We start from the raw sequence: 22,893 nt of genomic DNA, 5'->3' as shown, positions 1-22,893 counted from the left end.
GAACCATAGGAAGCAAGCTTGAAGCACTGCTCCTCACGCCACATACTTGCTCCTGGGGGACCTGCTCTGCCAGCTCCCTGCAGGAAATGGGTCTGGACTGATCTTAACACCTATACCATGTGCCATGTCCACATGCCATGTGTACACTTGGGCTGAATGCCTGGCATAGCTTTCTCCATTGCCTGAAACTCTTCACTGCAACAGCCCTAATTAACAATAATCCTCAGAGATGCAGAGCTCTCAGTACTTTACATTTGCAAAACTAGAAGTGCTTTCCAAAAGAAGTTAACACCCTTCTTTCTGTTTTCACAAGGGTACTTAGCCTCATCCTTCAAATCAGGCATACACTTAAACCTCTTTTCAAACAGGCCATAAACTACTTTCTCCCCTTTCACCAGAAGAGACTAGCAACTGTGCCTACACAACAAAATTAACAGCCCCAGCTTCCCCATCACCATTTGCTGTGTTATTACATTGCACCAGGTCTTTGCACAAGTCAGTGCTGATCCCCATTCCCAGGGGCTGTGGCAGGCTCTGCAAGCGGAGAGAACACTGCCAAAAGCCAGCATCACACGTTAATCACAACCTCCCTGAAACTCATGCATATATCAGGGCAGCAAGAGATGACCACGCCATGCATAAATGTATCAAGCAAGCTAGAAAACCCAGGAATATCAGAAACATCCCCATGTTAGCATGGCGCTAGGCACAGGGGGCAAATTGTGCCTGTGATGCTCAGTGCAGTCCTAAATTGCATAGTTATATCTACCTCAGAGTGGTATGACAAAGTCCAGTACTGCATAGACACATTTCCCTGGTATCAGGAAAGTAACATATTAACTCAGGGAGTAGCTACACAATTATGCAGTTATGGTGGGGGACCCCTTTTAAGATGCTAACTCACCACTTTTGACAAGGGCATGCAGGAATAGGACAGAAGGGAATGGCTTTAAGCTGAAAGAGCATAAATTTAGGTTAGATATTAGGAAGAAGTTGTTCCCTGTGAGGGTGGTGAAGGACTGGCACAGGTTGCCCAGAAAAGCTGTGGCTGCCCCATCCCTGGCAGTGTTCAAGGCAAGGTTGGACAGGGCTTGGAGCAACCTGGTCTAGTGGAAGGTGTCCCTGCCCATGGCAGGGGGTTGGAACTGGATGAGCTTCAAGGTCCCTTCCAACCCAAACTATTCCATGATTCTCTGATTCTGCATCATGTCCCTAACTTCTGCTTGGGTTCAAGCACACCCTTGAGGCTGCCTTGTCTCCTCTTTTGCGAGATACCGTTCCCCCAGGGCTGCCCTGCTTCTGAGGACATACAAGTGACCACCTCTGACCCAAGATGCAGAGCCACCAGACTTAACCCCACACAGACACACCCAGACACAGATATGTCACTCAACCTCCTGCATGTTGCACAACCAAGCCGGCAAGTTTGCTTTCCCCAAACACCCTTTTCAAAATTAAGATCTACTGGATGTCTTGAGCCCAACAACCTGAATTTCATGGACACAGACATAAATTCAGAAAAAAATTCTGTTTATGGCATGGCAACAGAGTATCTGTTTTAAGTCTCGATACATCACTGGGGACTGTATTTTCTATTCTCCGCATCATCAGTTTAAAGTAGCTCCATGAACTTCTAGCAAGCAGTCTGTACCTCAGCTAACCCAAAATGTCCTTTGGACATTTTATCTTTCCCTTTAAAATAAAACCTGTCCAGGCTGTTAGTGTTCTCCCATCCATGTATGATAAAAGGTATCCTGTAGACTTTCAGAGGAAATCCTCTGTTAAATCCCATTTTTTCCAGGGAGGTTGGGGCAAAACTTTCTTTTTGAGTCCGAGATGCTCTTAAAGGGAGCTGCTTCAAAACACTGCCCATTTTTCAGACCCTGTTTTCTAAATATAGCTGCTCTGTATTACTTACCCCCTCTCAAATCCCCATTCCACCTTTTGCAGGAAAAAAAAAAAAAAGGAAAAAAAAAGACAGATCTATAAAAAGAAACATACGGTCCAAACCAAGTAAGACTTCCAAGTAAGGCTTCCAAGAGTTGTTTTCCTATCACATGTCATTGCTTTTGCTGAGGCATAGCAACTTCCAGCAGGGGTGAGAGGTCTATGGCATGGTTTAGTCATGCACAGTACAGAAGTTTGAGTCTCTGCTAGACCACAGAGTAAAATGAATCAATGCAGTACAGTAGTCCCAGAATTCTTAGAGGAGAGCTGGTACTCAACCAAATCATGCTTAGAGACTGAGGAGGGAGAGGAACTTCAAGATTCATCTTAAAATGAAAACACAAAAGCAAACCACAAGATGGTTACTTTCTGAACATATCTTCTAGACCTATTTTAGCTCCCACTATTGCAGGGATCAGAAAAGAGATATCATGTACTTACCACCAAAGAAAACACACCACAATACCTCCAAGTGTGCAATAAGACGGCTTTACTGTTAGGATTATTTGTGTTTCATCCTTTCATAACGCTTCAAATGCCCAAAAGCTTAAGCGTTGCTGTTCTGGGGCTGCCCTCCTTATCCTACACAATGCCCTGACCAGACTCTACCAATTTATGACATTATTGTATCACTAAGGTGCAAGACTGTTCTACTCACATACGTAACATTACAACAGAGGTGCTCAGATGATGGAAAGTTGAAAAAGGGGTTTTTTCCTCAGAGGAGAATGGAGTTTGTTGAACTACAATACCGGTACATGTCAATAGCAGGTTTTTTCCTAGAGGAGTCAGCTAATTAGAGCACGTATGTAGCACTAACCACCCATGACCCAAATCAGATGCCCAGATTGCTTCTTCATTTCCCACTTCTCACTCTGCTCAGGACTGGGAGGATTTGCTCTGTATTTCTCTGATGCACCTCGGATACCCCAAAACAATTTAGAAAGCCATCACCAACCTTCCTTTGATTCCCAATTCCTTTCTCCATAAACCTCATTTTCACCTTCCTATTTAAAAAGGCAACAAGCTGACAAGCCTTGCAGAGCCTACCGCACTTTTTGCTTTCCAATTTCTTAAGGTTTCTTTTAAATACATAAAAATGGAAGATATTCCACAGGACTTGCTAGAAATTACCCTGAAGTTGGGCAACAGCTTACAGCTCACCCAAACCTGCTCCACCCCGTCCTTCTCCTCAGCAGATGCAGAGATGGCCCAGTGTGGAATCACCAATGGATTTCACACTAAAATGGGCTCCTGGTATCAGACCTTCTGCATTCACCATGCCTTTGTGAAAGGCAAATGATCCTTTAACACTTCTTACAGTAATTAATAATGCTTCTCCTTTTGCTTCCCCTCCCTCCCCCCTTAAATGATGCCATGACTGCTTCTTAAAGACATGTTAATTATTATTATTTACATTGTGATAATTCCTTGAAAATTCTGCTGTGATCCCACTGTGCCACATGATGCATAAACACAGCACAGTCCCACCCTAAAGCTTTGCAGGCCAAGTAAATTTGTCTTAAAAAAGAAAAACCGGCTCTAGTTTTCTGCCCTGTGCTAAAGCTCTTGGTCTCTTTGACACACTTTCCCTTCATTTCCATCTCTCTCCTCCACTTCCCACTCCACACAATCCCCGGTGTCCTTTGCATCACACCCTCCAAATGGCTTTTAGACTGGGAAGCCAGCCTTCTCGTTCTAGACCTTGAGAGTTTTAATACTCCAGGAACCTTGGGTTTCCCCTGCACAAGGATATCTGAGAGCATCCACAAAAAGTTGCAAACTGAGGTCCATACAAAGACAAAACAATTTACTCTATCTGGTCAGGCAGGTTTATACACCTTAAAACATCAGGTTTATACAGCTTGCCAGAGTCTTTCTTTAAACCTCCATGCTTTAAGTAAGTTTTATTAATGCTTTAATGTGTAATAACAGTCTTACAATTATGAAGTTAATGACACAACTGTACTCTGAAGTGGTAAAATGCATTTCCTGCTCTAAGTGAACAGCTGTAAACTTGAGATTTTAATTGAGAAAAATCAACCCTAAGGGGATCTTAATCCTGCATATGATTTTGTTCTTACTTCACAGTGATTTCAAACTAGTTAAAACTAGAAACTTCTCTAGCACAACAGACACCCAGCAGCATCTCTCAGCAATGCAAAAGATTTGATCCTTTGGGGATATTTCACATATCTTGCACGGTTTTGGAGTAGCACCCAAGCTCCTCGCATGCTGTGCTGACAGTCAGGAAAGCAGCAAACTGCATGGGCAGCAGAGGTTAAACCTCCGGCACAGAGCACATGGGGAAGGTCTGGAGCAGTTTGTCAAAGGTAGGATTTGAAGGTGAGAAGTCAAAGACAAGAAAAGACTGACACAGGAATAAGGTCTTGCTAAAATCACATTGGGAACCACTACTACAGGTGTCTCCAGGCTCACCTTATCCTCATCACATCAGCACTGAGCTCTGCCTGGGCTCAGCATGAACCCCAGAAGCTGAGGACCACTGCTGCACAGCTGGTCTGCAGCTGGCAAACACCACACACCCTCTGCAGGACACAGCCACCTCCTCAATAACAATCACAATTAGCCACACACACAGATAAGGTAACCTTATATTCCAGTGTACAACACAATAAGCACAACAGCTTTTCTACTCAACAATATATTTATATTTAACAACATCAGGAATCCAGTGTTCAAGAGCTATAATAAATTGCCTCTAAACACCCCACAAGATCATGCTCATCATCCATCTATTACACATCTGATTTGCTCCACCAGCAAAGTTAGATACTTTTAATGAATGAACCAGGCACATTCTCACGCACACCCGATTTTTGTGACCAAATATTATTGCTGCATATGTAGCTGGAGAATTGGGCATGGAAAGGGTACATCCAAAACTAGAGATGCACTTCCAGAAGCAGTGACCCAAAAGTGCTGTTACACTGAGCAGTACAGTGTCACGCTTCGGAACAGCCCTCACTACCATGTACACCGTGCAGTCAGTCACACAGCACCAGCACAAGCCTTGCAGAGAGCTACTCAATTTGGGAACATACTATACCACAGCCCTTCAGGTGACAAGTCCAATTCTGTTTTACAGATGCCAGGTCTATGGAAAAGAGCAGATAAGTGGCTCTTACCTGCATGAGCACTTCCAAGAACAACATGGTACAAATTCTACAGCAGGGAGACAGCCAGAAACACACAACTGTCATCCTCAGAAAGACTAGTGCTATCAGTTAACATCACTCAGCACTCAGAAAGAGCCAGTGCTTTATTTAATACTCTTCCATATGGTGCTTTATAAGCTAATAACTACAGAACAAGCAGCCAAGTGCTGTACATTCGCTATCTGAAGGATGCGAGGCAGGAAGGAGCACATATTCATTCCTTGCAAGAGCAAAAACCACTGGTGAGTCATTACAGGTTTATGAGATAAGAGACCATCTCGGCTAAGAAACCACGTGTGCAAGCAAAACACCTGGTGGGTTTTGCCCGCATTATGATTTCACTGTGCAACCAATTTGTGGAGCAGGTTTTCAACACCAATCCTAAATACTGTCGCAATTTGATTTATTCCTGTATTAGCTACGGCTGTGCAACTCTCAATGGCAGAGCACTACTGACCCATAGATTAATCTTTAGCTGTCCTCATTACCACCCACTCCCATCTGCTTTATTTCTGCCTGTCTTTATACACAACCCATGCATCAGAAACCAAAAGACCAGCCAAGGAAGGTCAGCACTGCTCCAAGGCAGTACCCTGCAGCCCAGCATGATCCCATAAACTGGATGGCCATTGGGTTTGATGCACTTGGACCATTCAAAGATTACAGACCACCAAGACATCAGGATACAGATGTATGCAGCGGAAGCACGGCAAGACTGCTTAAGCCTGCTGGGCAGTATTAGTAGCAGGCTGTATCAGTAGCAGAGATTATATAAATCAGTGCAAAGGCTGAATCACAGCCCCAACGTTAAGGTATTTCCTACTCTCATTCACAACTATTGCATTCCCAGCACAGCTGCTCCCCAGCACCTTTGCCGGAGCAGTTATCAGCACAGTTGTGCTTCAACCCAGAGTGAAAAAGGAAGCCTGGGCTTCTGCCTCATAGGAGAGATGTCAAGTAAAAATACCAGCTGCCAGTGCTGACAGCTCCATGCCGGGTTCACAGCACAGGCTGAGCTCCTCCACAGCAACCTTCACCTCCAATCAAGAGAGTGCTTCCACTCCAATAAAAGTGTAGAGGTGAGAAACCCTGCTCAGCCATTGCATTGGCACTGGAGAGACTCTGGGATCAGAGCAGCATTTCCTCCCATGCACTGCACATACTGCGTTTTCAACCAGCAGTTGGGGAAAGATGAACTGAAATCAGCAGAGCCTGGAGCTATGAACTTCCATCAGCCGTGGAAGATGCCAGGAGTGCTGGTCAGCTCTGCACTGTCCATGCATGCTCAGTCCAGCTATTTCCACCCACAGTCATTAATAAACAGAATGATACCAGGACGAGATCATGATTTTGTTTATAGCAAATCTGGAGTCACTGAGACAAAATTATTATTCATCTGATGCACAAAAGCAGCTCACAGAGATCTCAGCCCTCTCCCACCCTCCTCTTGGCTGACTGCACTGACTTGGGTAGCTTCAAAGTTTCCTCTCTGTACCCTATTGTGCTGAGACAAAATTAAGGTCTTCCATGGGATGCAAGCCACCTGGAACTGCAAGCCACCACTGTCCCAAGAATAGCTTACAGAAAAGACTATGAGCACAAATTCAGCTATTTCATGGCAATGCTTTTCCACAAAAGCTCTCCCAGCCTGACCAGCTGAACACCATGCAGATGTGGCACTGCGTCAGGGAGCAGATGAGTTTTGGTCCCATCTAGAAGAGCATCACAGGCAGCAGTGGGAAACTGAATTCTGGGAAGAGAAGGCCATTATGCATCTTCCTCACTCCCAGCTACAATGAGTTTCGCTGCCAACAGGGGACTGGACATTTTTGCAGCAAGACAACCATGCAAAAGCCCCAGAAGTTGGAGCTGAAAGCACCTCAAACACAGATCCTGTTTGAAATGTGAACACTGGGTTTGCTCTACCTTTGCAACACCTGGGTTGGTGAACAAGTCTACACTTATGCCCATGGATCACTCTGCCATGTTCATCTCCAGTGTAACATATATCTGGCTACCAGTCCATGATGAAGGAGTCGCTGGACTGAAGGAACCTGCCAATTAAACTTTACATGCTTCTTATCAGCATCAACCAACCAAGAGGAGGAAGGTCTTCAGAAACAGCAATAATCACATCTAAATATTGCCCTGTTGTATTCCCACACTTGGCATTCACCAGCTCTGTTTCAGGGTGCATCAGACAGCTTATCTTGTACTGCCAAGACGACACTGTCTGTAGGTACAGAGTTTTCTGGTTTTCCCATCCATAGTTACTATTACCTGGACAGCTCAGTCTGTTTCTCTAGAACATGAGCTGCAAGAGGAATATCAAGAACTACCTAAGAACCAAGGAGTTCAGACCTTGGCTATTAAACAGAGAGAGAAAGGACTCATGCCTATTCCTTAGTTAAATGCACTGATTTCTAACACTTGCCTGAAGTCTGTGCCTCACTCCTACAACTTAACATAATCCTTACAACAAATAAATAAAAAATACAGGAACTCCACTCCCTTCACTTCAACTCATCACACCACACCAGGGAGAGGGCTCTCAGGGGACTCCTACATGAGTGCTGAGAGGATGGGAAAGCCCATTAGTGAAATCCCATCAGACTTCACTGGATGGGAGTTTAGTTGCAGGATATTGGTATTACACTTCTAAAAGCCCCTGAAGTTTGATGACTCTACTGTTTGAGTATGGAGTAGCTATGGGCAAGAAAACATTCTCTTTATAATATTTAACCACAATAGTAAAACTCCCTATTTTTTTTTAGGTGCCTGAGGTAAAGTTAAGCTTTCCTATAAGGCACAACATATACATTAATTAAACTAACTAGAAAATGTGAGGATTTCTGCCTCAGATGAGCACTTTCATGGCTTATTAGTGGAAAGCTCTTCAACCTGGTGGACTGCAGATTACAGATGTCTCCCACTTGTATCAAAATACACACTTGGCTAAAAGCAGGCACTGCCTGAACATTCACAGCAGCCTAGGAAGGCATTGATACCATGGCAAATTAAGTCACCTCCCATGAATACAGAAAAGGCTCATGCATACCCATTAACCATTTCTGTCCTGTTTTCTGCTCATGCAGGCATCCCATCTTCTGCGTGGGAAGGAGCATCTCGAACAATTGTTCATCCACATCTCCATTAGCACTTACAGTCATGTACAATGGATTATCTGATGATCAATTAATCAGTGTTGCAATACAACAGGATGTCATAGGCTAAACAAAACCCAGCTGGCATCAAGAGCTGGATCTGACCTCTAGGCACAAAGCAAGCCAAGTGGTGACAACAGCCTTGCTCATTTAAAACAGATCACTCCAAATGTCAGCAGAAAGGAAGCTGACGGCACATACTGTAAAAGGAGAAATTACTGGAAGAGGACAGGTTGTCCTGTATACGATTGGAGGTCAGGTCATTTCTCATTGACCTAAGGCCTGGGACACAGCACACCAGACATAGTTTACTGCTGTGCAAGCTCACACAGGACATTTCTTCCCTCTCTTCCCACAAAACTTTGCTCACGCAAGAAAAATTGTAAATCCCAAAGCCTGACATAGTTCACAAATTCCCAACAGCATTTCTGAATAATTGGAGAGCATTTAAATGTTTTGACAGTTTTTAAGTGAAGCATTTCAATTTTTCATTTTGAAACGCCTGTTTGAAAATTCCCGTCTACTTTATATTAAAAGACTCATGCAGGTTAAAAAAAAAGAAAAAAAAAAAAAAAAACCCACACAAAACAAAACAAAGAGAATAACCCCCAGCAGCACATTTCTACTTTGTCGAAACACTCTCATCACCTGGGATAACTCCTGCAACCCTTGGAAGTTACCACTTGTCCAAAAAAACACACTTCCCTTTGCCATAGGTCTAAACTCAGTGAACTTGGACCAGGCACATCCCAGAAGCCCAGCTCACATTAAAGCATCATTTTTCTCCCTTCCTCACTGGGATTCAGCCAAACACTGTACAGGATAATCTAGAGAAGCACATGGCAGATCAGCACAGATGCAGTGCTCTGGGCATCTCTACAGACCTACTACAAAGCTGCTCTGTGACCTTTACTCAAGAGCCCACAAAAAAAATGAGCACCACAACAACGAACATTCCTCCCTGGCCACACTTCAACTTATTTATACAGCGCATATAAGAAAGGACTGGCTCACCATACACACTTTCCCCCTTAGACCACCACCCCACCCCCCACAGTCGACTGAGTCATTTTAATGAAAGAAGAGGGGGGAAAAAAAACCCTCACATTTGGAAAAGGAGACTATCAGGAGCACCACATATTCACCAAGTCACTCCAAGGCTGCTTACAGCCCCTATGGGAAGAAAAGCAGACTGTCAGCCCAGCCTTGCTTTAAGTAATGATCAGAATTAATTCCAGCTGTGGGGTTGCAGACGTGCCCCCTATAAACGGCTCTACAACTAACTTTGTATTAGTAGCTTTGTTTATGTGCAGAGATAAAAGTGAGGCTGTCCTTAATTTTGGGGGGGCAGTTGCAGGGAAGTGGCTGATATACGAAGTTTGCTTTTGCACTACCTGGTAGGGTTGTGGTAGAAAGAGAGAAAAAATAAAGGGCTGAGGGGAGAAGTGGGGAACAGCCCTGGCTGACAACTGAAATGACAATCTAAATGGCAGCTGGGTATATCGGCTGCTGTCAGCTGCACGAAATCATGATGTTTTTCTTGTACTTGCATATCACCCTTCTGCCAGAGGAGGTATGGCATGAGGCTTGCAATGGAAGGAGGACTTTGCTCCACCATGTGAGGGGATTGAATGCAAGAGTAAAACTTGTGCTAAAACAGCTACTGTGGCAACAGCATTCTCTCACTGCTTTGACCCTTTTTATAGTGTATTGCTGCCAAGACTGCTTTATTGCTTTATACTTCATCAACATAATGCTAAGCAAAAAGAAAAAAAGAAAGAAATCCAACACCCAGAAGAGCAGAGTAAGTCCACCTTCAGGAAAAACAGCTATTAATCAGGTGGGCAGCCTAATGCAGCGTCCAATTCCTTCAGCTTCTTCAACTGAGAAGTATTCATTTATTTGCTAATTCCTGATCTGGGCCCCTGAGTCCTAAACTGGCCTTCAAGGTTTTAGCTCGGGGTGAAGCTGGAAGCAACTGGTGGCATGCCTCAGATAGGCAGTGGCCATGGATGGTTTGATGCAGGACGCGACGTGGCGCAGGACGGAACTGCCACCATCCTCCCTCTCCTCTCACCTTTCTCCTGCACCTTGCTCACACGTTTCCCCCCTTTCCAGCACAAAGAGCCACCAAGAGTGGGCAGACTGCACAGCTAGGATGGTAAGGATCCGGGATGTTTTTGACTCTTGATGAAATCATGGAATTTCTCAGGTATCTAGCTACATTTTTTTCATCAAATACTATTTTTAACAGTGCAAATAATTCTCTTAGGAAAAGAGGTCACATTTACAAGGTAAAGGTCTATTAAGGCTGGATAAAATGTGCGAGTTGTTGTTATAAATATTATTACAATGACATTTTATCTAATCAGATTGGCTTATCCTTCTCCTAACAGTCTAATGACAGAATGCAAATCACTCCAGTTCTCTCCACCACGTTACTCCCACCAAGCACATTCAACAGCCAGCACTTGTTCCAGCACCCATCATGAGCATATTCACAAGGACTTTCAGTTTAACAAGTGGTAGATTTTCAGTTTAACTAAGATGCCAGATATTCAAAGGAAAAACCTGCAGCCAGAATACTGCTGCACACCCCATGTTGGCACAGGCATGAATATATATCCCTGCAGGACTGCTCTGAGATGTGCCATCTCCATCAGGTTCATGAACAGTTACCATCCCACCTCAACAAGTCCCGGCATGGCAAGCTGGGAACACAAAACAGACTTTTCCCTCCAAGCATGGAGCAAGAGTCAAAGCATCAGTCTGTCCTATTTGCTCATGTTCCTCCATGCTCAGAGGAGGGTCTCTTCTTCCTGTGGGAGATGTTCAGAGCACTGTGCCAGTCTAAGGAAGGCGACAACACAGAAACGTGGCCTGGGAACACAGAGAACAGATTGAGAAAGCCAAGGGGCAGGGCAGGCCGGAGAAATGGGAATGGACAAAACACTCCTGAATTTTGGTACGGACAAATACAAAATCCTGTGGCTGGGAGGTAACAACCCCGTGTGACAGGACAGGCTGTTTAAAGAGTCCCTACAGAAAAGGTTTTGGTGCACTCCTGGTGGGGACGAAAGCCAGACCCATCTCTGGGCTATATTAGCAAAAGCACAGGCAGAAAGGAAAAGTCTCACTAGCCACAGGAAACACTTAACATAGAATTACAGCCCTGACCATCAGCATGCTAAATGCTGCCCTCTTCTCTGGTCCTTCTGGTGGTCCCAGTGACTCTGTAATTCCCCCCTGATGCATATAATCCACAGAGCCATTTTCCTCAATTGTGGGGAAAACAAATTATTTAAAAAAAAATGCAAGAAGTAAAGAAAATCAGTAATTTCAGTATTTTTTCATGGGAACTGTGCTTTTCCACAACACTAGAGGCTCATTAATCATAGAATCATAGAATCATGAATGGTTCAGGTTGGAAGGCACCTTAAAGACCACCTAGTCCAAGCTCCTGCCACAGGCATGGACACCTTCCACTAGACCAGGTTGCTCAAAGCTGCATCCAACCTGGCCTTAATCTAACTACATTGCCCAAGTTATTTCTACACAGTGCAGACCTGACAAAGCAAGGCATTGACAAGCAGCGGCCACATGTGAATCAACTCCAAAGTGTAGCCAGGAGCTCACTGACACCTCACCAAAGCACTAGCGCAATTTCTAACATGCCCCTTTCAGTGAGAGGGCAGCAGTGACACCAAGCTTTGTGTAGGCACACTCCAACAGTTGGGATACAGCCACTCAGGGCTCCCGCATGTGCTACGCAGCTCCTGTGCCTGGCATCCACCTCCACCCACCTCTTCATGCTCCAAGGCCATGTTGCAGCAGCTCCTGGTTGCTTCTGCCCGAGCCCTGGCCCCAGCAGTCTCTCAGCCCCCTGGCTTCAAGACACCAATGCTTGCCTGCTCTGCAGAGGCCACATCTTCCAGGGCTGTCTTACAGCATGTGAGGGATAAATAGCTATTTCATCTAGTCACAAAAACACATTTCCAAGTTACAGAACGATGCTCAGGGGATTTCTCCATTTGCTGCTGCCACAAAGCCCAATGGCATGACTCTGGCAGCACAGGCAGCCCTTGGCAAGACTCTGCCCAGCTGGCCCTTGGCAAGACTCTGCCCAGCCATTACATTTCAGACTGTGTCAGCCTTCTTCTCCGAGGCCTCCAGAGGCCCCTGGAGCCCTGTTCCTGGGGTACCTGGGCAACCCTCTCATTTTGAAACCAACGGAACTTGGGCACATTGGAACTCGGAGGCCACCAGCCAAAAAGCTGGCTGTGAACTCCCGAGCAATGCCTACCACGGCTGGAATGAAGTGTGTGGTATACACACCAGAAAGCTCACAGTAAGCAATCCAGTGGGTGTTGCACACACAGAAAAATGAAAGGGACCTTCCGGTCCCTCAATCCCATCTCCTCCTCACTTCCCACACCGAGAGTTACCTACTGATGCACTTCCTACACTGCACTCCAAAGAGTACATAGTGTTTTAATCATGTAATGGTATTAATAACATAATTAAAGTCCAGGCTATTTGCTAAGTAACATATATTACTCCGATCACTGCTTTGATATATTTAAAACAGATTAACCGCTTCCTAGAGTCTGAGGCCAGGAGAGACAGTGGGACTCTTTGGGGTTGACTTCCCACATATCCATGAGCCAGACATTTCTCTCAGCAATCTCTGCCTGTACCGAGCTTGCCAATTTAAGAAGCAACATTTGATTGTATATCAAAGACATTTGACATCAGGGAGTCCAGCATATCTCTTGGTGAGCTGCTCCAACAGCTAATTACCCCAGCTGTTAAAAAAAAAATCATCTTTATTTCCACTTTAGGCTTTGATAACTTCAAATAATTGCTGATGGCTCCTCTAACACCTTAGGCAGCTGCTTGGAGCTAGCTCTTCACCACTGCCTGCCTCTTCCTTCACAAGATAATTATAACACACGTTTATCTCCTTCTTTAACTACTTCAGTCAGCCTGAACCACCTTAGCGCATGGAACTCCTCTAGTCCGTCCTCACAAGACCTGTTTTCCAGATCACAAACCTCCCTGGTACCCAATTATCCTGACAACAAGTAACCAGGGCAAACAGACATCAAAATCAAGCTACATGCTGCCGAGAGCAATATGGGCCTGTAAGATGTTCAAGGCAACTCCCTGGTCCTTCAACCTTTCATGGATGCAAGAAGCATTCATGCAAAGAGCTATCTCCCACACTGGACCACCAGTATGCTCCTGGGTAGCCACCAGCTCTTGGAAGAAAGTCCTCCTTCCAGAAGAGCCAGGCATCAAAATCTGTCTGAGAACAGCAAACCGACTTCCCTCCATTTTCAGCTATATTTAGCAAGGCCATTATTTATGAAGATGGCAGGAAATAATTCAGTTGGATCTAGACACAAGTCAAAATTGGAAAGAGGATCTATAAATAGACAAACCAAAGAACTGAACAAGGAGCCAGTCATGGGGACTCAGAGTAGCTAAGAGGGAGGGCTCTCCAGCAGCAATGGAGCAGCAGCACTGCAGACCTCGAACACATACACTGGGTCAGACCTGGACCATGGCTACCAATGGAGCTGGCTTCCCTCAGACAGCCACTCTCAGAAACCCTGTTCTTCAAAAGAATAGTATTTTCCAGGTTTAAGGAACAACTCATGGCCCTGAGTCCACCCGAGTCAGGGAAGTGACGGTGCCAGGGACAGGCAGGGAGCATCCTTCCCACTGCATTTACTTCCTGCATGACCTGTGGCTGGGTTCCTCCCATCCAGAAGGGGCTTTTCTGCTGGAGGAATAGGATAGACTGCAGAAGATCCAGTGCCCTACAACAGTATACATAGATATTCATGCACATATAGGCTGGCACTGCAATGCCTGCAGGGAGCAGATCATCCCCTTCATCGAAAGAGGTCCCAGAAAATATTTGAGGAGGGTAGGAGACAGATCAGAGCTTTAATCATTCATCTGTTTCCTTCTTCCCCAGCACTTCATCTAACTGATGCTAGTTAAATTGGATTTTGCTCTTCCGAGCCAGGAGAGCTTTTATTTTATTTAAAGACTGTTCCCTTCCCCCCAGATTTCCTCCAAATCTCCCTCACACAGAGTCAAGGGCAACATTTTGACCAGAGATGCAAAGAGCATCAGCTGCTCCTGGGAGGATGAAATGTTCTGTGATGCCATCCAGCACAGCACAGAAGCAACTTGCTGTACACCAGGATTGCTTTAACTTGTCGCACACATCCCAGGACACACGAAACCTGATGGAAGTTTCTGCATTGATTCAGCGGAGCTGGAGCCAGGTTTAATCTCCATTGCTGATCTTCTCCCACACATTTACTATTGAGCATCGTTACAACTTAACTCTACACATTTGCAGCCTTAAACCCTTAACCATTTCACCCCAGGGCAAAACCAGCCCCACAAATGCACAGAGTAGCCACATCTGGAAACCAGACTCCCTCGCTCCCGCGACGCTGGGTGCTGCATGGCCCCTTACCTATGGCACAACCAAGAAACACGGGCACAGAGTCAATCCCAATCGCGTGGCTGTCTGTAAGAGGCACGATGGCTCCTTCCCTGCCTCTGCACGCTCACAGGTTCAGCTGCTGAAGCTGAAGTTCATCTCAGACCACTGCTGAAATCCCAGTGTAAACATCTGCAGCGTGAGAGGGAGGAGGAGATCCCTCTCCAGGGCTCAGTTAAGAGTTAAAGCTCTCAATGATCAGTTGGCTCCTGCAAAACCTCCTGGAGCGGGTGGCAGAGGAGCACACAGCTGCTCAAAAACAGCCCATGGGGTACCGCATAATTCCTCCCCTGTTCCCAGGGCCGCCGCACTTCCCTCACACAATGTCCCGAATTGTGTAGGGTTAAACTATCCCACACAACGCCTGCATTCACACCCGGCTGCACCACGGAAATACCCTGGGTCCCTGTGCCACCGCGGTGACATCTGGGGCTGGTGATCCAGAGGCTGCCCCCACCAGCAGGAATGGGCAACTGGCCATTGTAACAGGGAAAATGCTCTTGCTTTGAGTGTTTTTTTATTTTCCTTCCTCCCTCCCATCTCTCATCCTTCCAATCCACTTATTCGACCAGGGCAAGTGTTAGGGAAAGACCAGGTCAGCAGTGGCACACAGACGCTCCCAGCTCTGAAGCCAGCAGTCATTAATCCCCCCCAGGGAGCTGAGCATTCTGCAAAATAATCATCATCATTATACAGAGGCAGACGGAGGTGATGGAAGATCTTTCCCAAAGCTGTATGACCCTGCTCCACCTCTGCCAGAATACAAAGCAACTCAAAAGACCCCAACCAAGCTGCCCTCTGGGGTTGAAACTGCAGCTCTTGGTTCTGGTTTCCCCATTTCCAAACCTGCTTCTTTATAAAACATACCACTGCAATAAGAATTAAGTCTATTGGGTAACATTTTATGCTTGGCACAAGGAACAAGGACAATCTCGCTGACATTTAATAAAGTAAATACCTATGATTCCACATTATTTTGAGCCAGCAATGGAAAGCCTGGTTGCTTCCTTGGTCTCTTCTCCCAACACTTTGCATGCTGAGTCCCACATCCCAGTTCAGTGTAGAGCCTTGGGGAGATGCTGACATGTCTGAGCACAGTGGATACTCATTACATTTGTGATCACTTGCTTTCTGGAGGCATTTATATCTGTCCTAACCTTATCTACATCTGCAAGCAGGATGTTCAGTGCCTTCCGTTACAGGAGTTGGTATAAAACACGTCATGGGAGTGCACAGCACGATGACTACTGCATGCACACACTCTTCCCTGAGACACACCAGGTGTGTACATTCATAAAAAAACCTGCCCTCAGCAGCCGCCCTGCTTGTTCCCAGCTGAAGCCATGAGAAAATAACTAAAAGCTCGGTGAAGAGCAGGTAAAACATGCCCCTGTGGCCCTCGGGAAACTGTGCTGCAGAGGGGCCTGCTCTGCGTGCTGGGGGGGCTTCCCTTCCCACCGTGTGCAGCACCTCCGTGGGTGCAGCAGCCCCTCGCCCAGCAGGAACCGTGGCTGCTCCCAGCTCCTCTGGCAACTTGCATGCTTGGAAAGCAGCTTCCCAGAGTCAGAAAGCGTCAGCTCCGACACTGGAGCAATTGCCCCCCGACATCCCCCCACCGCCAGCCGTCACTCGGCACTGCTGGCACGGTCCGTCCTGCTCCCCAGGCACCCCTCCAGCCAGAGCTGGCAGCACTCGGGCTCTTTGGGCTCATTTCCAGGCACTCACTACACTGCTCCTCGCTCCACAGGGTGCAAGGTGGGACCCTGGGGACACTGTGCACATCAGCGCCTGAACCCCAGGATCCCAGCGAGCCTCCCCACTGGAGCAGTTCGGCACCAGGGAAACAGACACAGGAATCTGCTCTCCACTCTCATGAAACTCCCACGTTTTGATGAGCTGCTGCTTATCTGCTTAACAACGCTCCATGCCCACGTCGGCCTTCTCATTTAGCCATTTCTTCTCTTGTAATTTGAAGTTTGGTGAAAGGATAACCATCATGTTCTAAATACCTACATTTTCTGCTTTATTAACAGTGCAAGTCATGCATAATTCAAAGGGGAAGAAAAGTGCACAGAGTACTTGAGTTTTTCTAGATTATTTCACCAAGAAAACAAGCTAGGCAAAGCAGAGCTGAGGAACTGCATGTCTCGCTGGGGATTTTAGCAGCTCCGCTCTCCCCCCATCTCCTGAAGACGCAGCGTGAGACAGAGCAGGGGACGGCAGGCACCAGGCAGACCTGTGCCTGCCCAGCTCCGCCCCTGCCCTGCTCTTCAACCTTGGGAAACTGTTCCCAGTGTCAGTGCCTCAACTGCCTCTCAGGTTAAAACCAGCATTTTAATCACAGGTCTACTATTCAGGAGCAACAGAGGAAAGTTAATAGTGAGATGTACAGCCAGACATCATGGGTCATTAATTTGCTTTTTTTGTATGAACTAGGAATTAGCAAATCTGGACCATTCATTTTGCATTTAAAGGCACCAAAACAGCTCTCAAGTGCTGCTGTTCCGGGTTGGCGTGCACGCTGCCATGCCAGGAGCTTCGCTGGCACAAGGCAGAACTGAGCAGTCCTGTCTACACCTCCTGCAGTGCCACAGACGAGCATCCACGGCAGGCAGCAGGCAGGCAGCGGGCACACAGTGCTAGTGAGCAGCCAGGTGGAGCTTGGGCAGTGCCCATCCCGAGTGAGACCCCATCCCAGTGACTCCTACAGATGAGACACAAACTCAAAGGGAGGAACTGGAGAGAAGTCGGAGCGGCAGATAGCACCTCAAGTGATGGGGCTGAGAAGCTGGAAGCTCTCAGTGCAGGACTGGAGACGGCGGCAGGGCTCAGGCAGGGCAGCCACACACCGCAGCATGCTCCTTCTCCTCGCGCAGCAGAGCAGCACCCCGACCCTTCCTCACAGGGGAGGCTGCTGGGGCTCTCCCGGCTCGCAGAAGGGGCACTGTCATTTCAGGGCACTGGCGCAAAGGCAGGGAACAAGTGGGTTAACTCAGCAAGACATCTTCCTAACTGCACCACGCTTGGAAGCAGAGCAGTGACGATCTTGAAATCCTCGAACAGGGACAAAAAAGTTGTTCAAATCCCACAAACCTATTTTTCTAAAGCAACAAAGACCACGCGGGCTCCATCTCCCAGGCTGGGGCTCACTTTTGCTAATGGAACACAGGACACTGCCTTCAAAACTGTCTTTCTCAAGATGGCCCTCATGCACTGAGCGGGCTCTTCAAGGCGTTCCAGACTGCCAGGAGGCAGACCCTGGGCTTGGCTCTTTTTTGGCAGAGCGCCGTCTGCATTCTCAAACCGACCTTCAGGAGTCAATGAACAAACACAAATTCATGTGAAACAGGTTTCAAATATAGTGCAGCCACATATGACTGACTTCACACAGCTCCCCCCACATATCAGCCCTTCACCCACCGTCCTTCACCTAAATCAGCAGTTACATTTTACAGGATGAAAACGCATCACTGTCAAACAAAAGTCTTACTACAAATCTGCATGTGACATCGCCTGTGCATTGACACTGGTGTTGAGTCTAGGGCAAGAGCTCCCTTTCCTGTAGGCCCCCATAAAACACGCTCTGCCTGAACAAGCTCTCTCCTATTCATGACCGCAGTTGCTATTCCAACGCATCCAACAAAATGTGCCTGTGCATCGGGGAAGGCAGGGAGCCCTGGTGCCTCCGGTGCCACAATCTGCACAGTAGTAGTCCAGCCACTGCCAGCAGAACGCCTCAGATATTTTCAGTTACACTGAAATTTTGCAAAATTAAAACAAAAATAAATAAAAAGCAAAAAAAGGGGGGGTGCCGGGGCTCTCTTCCTGGTGGGAAGCAAATATTTTAGTGCCAAAACAGACGCACGGGCTGGACAGAGCAGATGTCAAACAAAGCATTTACTGGCAAATTCATGAAGTCTCAACATCGGGTGCCAAAGGCAACGTTCCCAGCGACATCGCACCGCCACTTACATAACTCCCCACCACCAGGACCGGGGCCGGGCATCGCCGGGACTGAGGCATCACCGGGGCATCACCAGGGGATTACTGGACCGGGGTATCGCCGGGACTGTGGCATCGCCGGGAGCTGGGCATCGCCGGGATCTGGGCATCGCCGGCGCCAGGGCATCGCCGGGACCGGTGCAACGCCGGAGTATCACCGGGACCGGGGCACCGCCGGGGCCGGGGCCAGCGCACCGGGCGGTGTCCTCTCCGAGCAGCACCGGCGGAGAGCCCTGTTCTCCCAGCTGTTCGGCTCTGGGAGCAACAATTCCCGCAGCCGCAGCGCCGGACCCCGCGCAGCCGCCCAGGCCCCGGGTGCTGAAAGCGGGGCTCGGGATGCTGCGGAGCCCCCCGCGCCCTGCTCCGCGGCGGCGATTTGCAAGTCACTGCCTGAGGGAGGCCGGGGGAGCGGGGCGCTCCCCTGCGCGCCCGCCCGCGGAGCCGCCCGCCCCGGGGGAAGTTTGAGGATCGCCTCCGACCCTCGCTCTGCGGCCGCGGGCGGGCGGCAGCGCTGCTGCTAACAAGTGCGGCGGCCCCACGGCGCTCCGCGGGAGCGGAGGAGCCCCACCGCAGCGGCGCCCACCGGCTCCGCAGCGGCGGCCCGCCCGTGCCGCCCGGGCCACCCGGAGCCCCCCGCGTGCTCTCTCCGAGTCCCCGACAACCCCAGGTTTTCGCCGTGAAACGCCAGTGTCTCATGGCAACGGCGCTGCCTCCGCTCTGCCTTTGCCGGCTCCCGCGGCGCGCAGCGGGGCCCTGCAACCCCCGCGACCGCGGGAGGGACACCCCCCCCTATATCCCACCGCTCCCGCTCCGGCGACAGTCGCGACAAGGTCACGCCGCGCCCCGGACTCACCGTACACCCCTTGCCCGGAGCTGCCCTCCAGCAGAACCGTCAGCAGCCCCAGCAGCCCGATCGCTACATCCATCTTCACGTGAGCATCCACATATCCAGCCCGGCGGGGGGGTCGGAAGGGGGGATGCGGGGAGGGGGCAGCGCAGCGCCCGCCGGAGCCCCGCACTCCGCTGCGGCCGAGCCGCGCACGCCCGCGCAGGCAGGGCGGCGGGGGCAGGCGGCGGGCACCGCTCCGGTCCTTCCTCCTCCGCCTCCGCCTCCTCCTCCTCCTGCGCAGCGGGCGGCGCGGAGCGGCGCGGGGCGAGCCCCCCGCTCACAGCGGCAGCCCCCTCAGGGCGCCGGCCGCCGCCGCCGCCGCCTCCCGGGGCCGCCGAGCGCCGCGCGGGGCCGCCGCAGCCGCCTGCGCCCCGCGGCCATCAGATGCCATCGCAGCGCCGCGGCCCCCGCATGGCGCGCGGGGCCCCCCGCAAGGCGCGGAGGTGGTGTCGGGGTGGGGAGGGTAAAGGGGTGCGGAAAGAGAGCGGCCGCGGAGGCGGGTCCTGGTCGTGCGTGCCGGGAGCCGCGCTCAGCGCGCGTGCGGAGCGGCGGCCGGGCCCATAGCGAGGGGCGGCGGGGCGGGCGGGCTTCCCTCCGCCGGCCGGCGGAGCGAGGGGATCGCGGAGGGAGGGCGGCAGTGTGCCGTCACGTTGTGCTCTGCGTGCCGGCAGCCGGAGCCGGGGAGCCGCAGCCCGGCGACGTCAAAGCTGCGTGGCTCGCTGCTGCGCGCCTTCCTCCGCCTCCTCCTCCTCCGCCGCCGCCTCCCGTGTCCCCACGGCTCCGCCACCGCCGCCAGGCGCGCAGGGCCGCGGGCGGTGCCAAGGCGGGGCACCGCGCTCCGCTCCGGGGTGCGCGGCGCGATTTGGTGCCCCCGCTCCGCCTCGAGGTGCGCGGTCCGCCCGGTGCCCCCGCGCGGAGCGGACGGTGAGGGGCGCCCATCGCCCGCGCTGGCTGCGCGCTTCGCTCCCGGCTGCGATGGGGTCCGGACCGTCCGCGGCTGCCCGCGCACCTCCAGCCGGCCCCGGGCCGCGCTCCTGTCTGGGGCTTTGTCCCCCCCAGCTCCACGTCTGCCCGGTGCTGGGGCACCCCAGGGCTCAGACCTCCTCCCGCTGGTGGCACGCACTCGTGGGGTGCTGGAGCAGGGAGCAGCAGCGCTGCCTTCCCCACACTCCATAACTGAACACCCCGTGCTTGCTCCAGGTTGTGCCCAGGGGTTCCCATGCCCTGGCCCAAGGAGAGGTGACACAGAGACAGGACAAGCTGCTCCGTGGCTCTGGCAGGCAGCGATGCAGTGCAGCACGCCCTAACTGCAGCCTACCGCTGGTTTTCACCTGGTCATTCCCCACTTCTATGGTGTTTGGCCGCTGTCAAGTATCTGAGATTCCACCCTGGCTCCCAGCACATTCCCAGCTCTGATGTCTGTACATTTTGGGGTCTCACAGGACTTGTCCTGGACCAAAGCAAACCAGTGACTTGTTGAAAGTGACTGCCCCCATTCTCTCCCCTTCTTGCTTGGTTCCTGCCAGAGTTGCACCAAAACCGTGGGCCTCTTGGATACAGCTGCATTCCACTTCCTCCTTTGCCTTCATCAAGTAAGAGTTAGTGCGCAAGGCTAGGAGAAAGTGACATGCTCTGGAAGAAGTGATTGCTCTGCCAGGGTTTCTTGTGACCCCAATGGCATGAGGCAGGACGCTAGCTTAGACTCTGCTAGCACCATGAGCGCTCTCCTGGCCGCTGGTGGTGGGGGCTGAGCTCCTTGGTGCTGCCCTGCCATGAGATGATCATGGAATCACAGAATGGGTTGAGTTGGAAGGGACCTTAAAAAACATCCAGTTCCAACCCTCCCTGCCATAGGCAGAGACACCCTCCAATAGGACCAGGTCGCTCCAAGCCCTGTCCAACCTGGCCTTGAACACTGCCAGGAATGGGGCAGCCACAGCTTCTCTGGGCAACCTGTGTCAGAGAAGGAACCACCCTTGCAGGAAAGAACTTCGTCCTAATATCTAATCTAAATCTCCTCTCTTTCAGTTTAAGGCCGTTACCCCTTGTCCTATCCTTACATGCCCTTGTCCTTGTCCTGTCTCTCTCCAGCTTTCTTCTCAGCCCCTTTAGGTACTGGAAGCTGCTCTAAAGTCTCCCCAGAGTCTTCTCTAGAGTGAGTAAGCCTAGAGAAGGCTCTCAGTCTGTCTCCATGGCAGAGGTGCTCCAGCACTCTGAGCACTCTGTGGCCTCCTCTGGACTTGCTCCAACAGGGTTATCGATGTTCAACATACAAAGCAGACAATAAGGTACACGTCACTCTTTCTTCCTCCTCCACTTGAAGTATCTCCAACAAGAAGGGGTAGGGCTGGGCCCTGGGCTTCTCCTACCAAGCCCTGCCAGGGAAGCAAAGTACATTCAGAGATGGACCAAGAAGACTGTGGGTCAGATGTGTGATGGGGCATGAGCTGGGAGAGCAGGTGGACAGTGAGGTCAATCCAGTGGCTGGGGTTCACTGGCTCTGCATTCAGTGCCCTGCACATCCTCCTGGGCCCATGCTTGGGGTCATGCCCTTGGAGGAAACAGGGAGCTTTGGGGTCCATCCATTGCAGAGCACGTCTCTGCACAGTCTAAGCTCTGCTGAACCCAGTGGGTGTTTCAGCCATGGGCAGGGCATAGTCTGTGCTCCCAATAAAATTTTACTTTCTGCCATCCACCCTGTAGGGTATTTGCAAGCATCAGGTTGCTTTTTTATTGAAGGGAAAAATGCAAATGTAGCAGGCACTGGGATAGATTTTTAACTGCTTGCTTAGCTTAATTTTAGCCAGCCCACACATTTCAAGGAGCTGTGTGGTAGGTTATCACTGGCTGCAATGATTTGGTCTATCAGAACATCAGTGTTGCTTATAAGAAAGGTGTTGGAACCCAAGGAAGTTGCCTGCAGTGCTTTCCTGTGGGAAGCAATGGCAGCGTTAGTCCCTCACCTTCTCCCAAGACAGGTCTGCAGCTGAGCACATCATTCTTGCCTGGACATTAACTGGCCCAAGTGAGCAGTGCTGCTGCCTTGCTAGCAACACTGCTGTACTGCCTGATGCAAAATACTCTATGTAAGTAAAGCTGACTGTACTCTTTTGCCCCCAGAAACAAGGAGCCATCAGCGAAGCACAAGACAGTGGGCTGATTTCATTTACCAAAAGGATTTAATAG

General features: G+C 50.0%; 1 protein-coding gene across 2 annotated transcripts in view; it reads right to left on the bottom strand.

The window, feature by feature from the left end:
• Positions 1–20,407, bottom strand: part of MDGA2 (MAM domain containing glycosylphosphatidylinositol anchor 2) — a 371,741-nt gene extending 351,334 nt beyond the window's left edge. The window contains exon 1 of one of the 2 annotated variants that reach the window (XR_003991066.1): positions 19,672–20,372. Coding sequence is in view for 1 of the 2 variants with exons in the window: in XM_030483781.1 (XP_030339641.1) it covers positions 19,672–19,744 (73 nt within the window). In the remaining variant the exon portion in view is untranslated. Of the gene's footprint in view, positions 1–19,671 lie in introns of both variants that reach the window. The other variant, XM_030483781.1, reaches the window with a different exon arrangement.
• Positions 20,408–22,893: the final 2,486 nt, after the last annotated feature.

This window comes from Strigops habroptila, chromosome 4, assembly GCF_004027225.2.
Source record: "Strigops habroptila isolate Jane chromosome 4, bStrHab1.2.pri, whole genome shotgun sequence".
NCBI lineage: Eukaryota > Metazoa > Chordata > Aves > Psittaciformes > Psittacidae > Strigops > Strigops habroptila.
The sequence above is the reverse complement of the archived record's forward strand: the minus strand, read 5'-3'. Positions and strand labels throughout refer to the sequence as shown.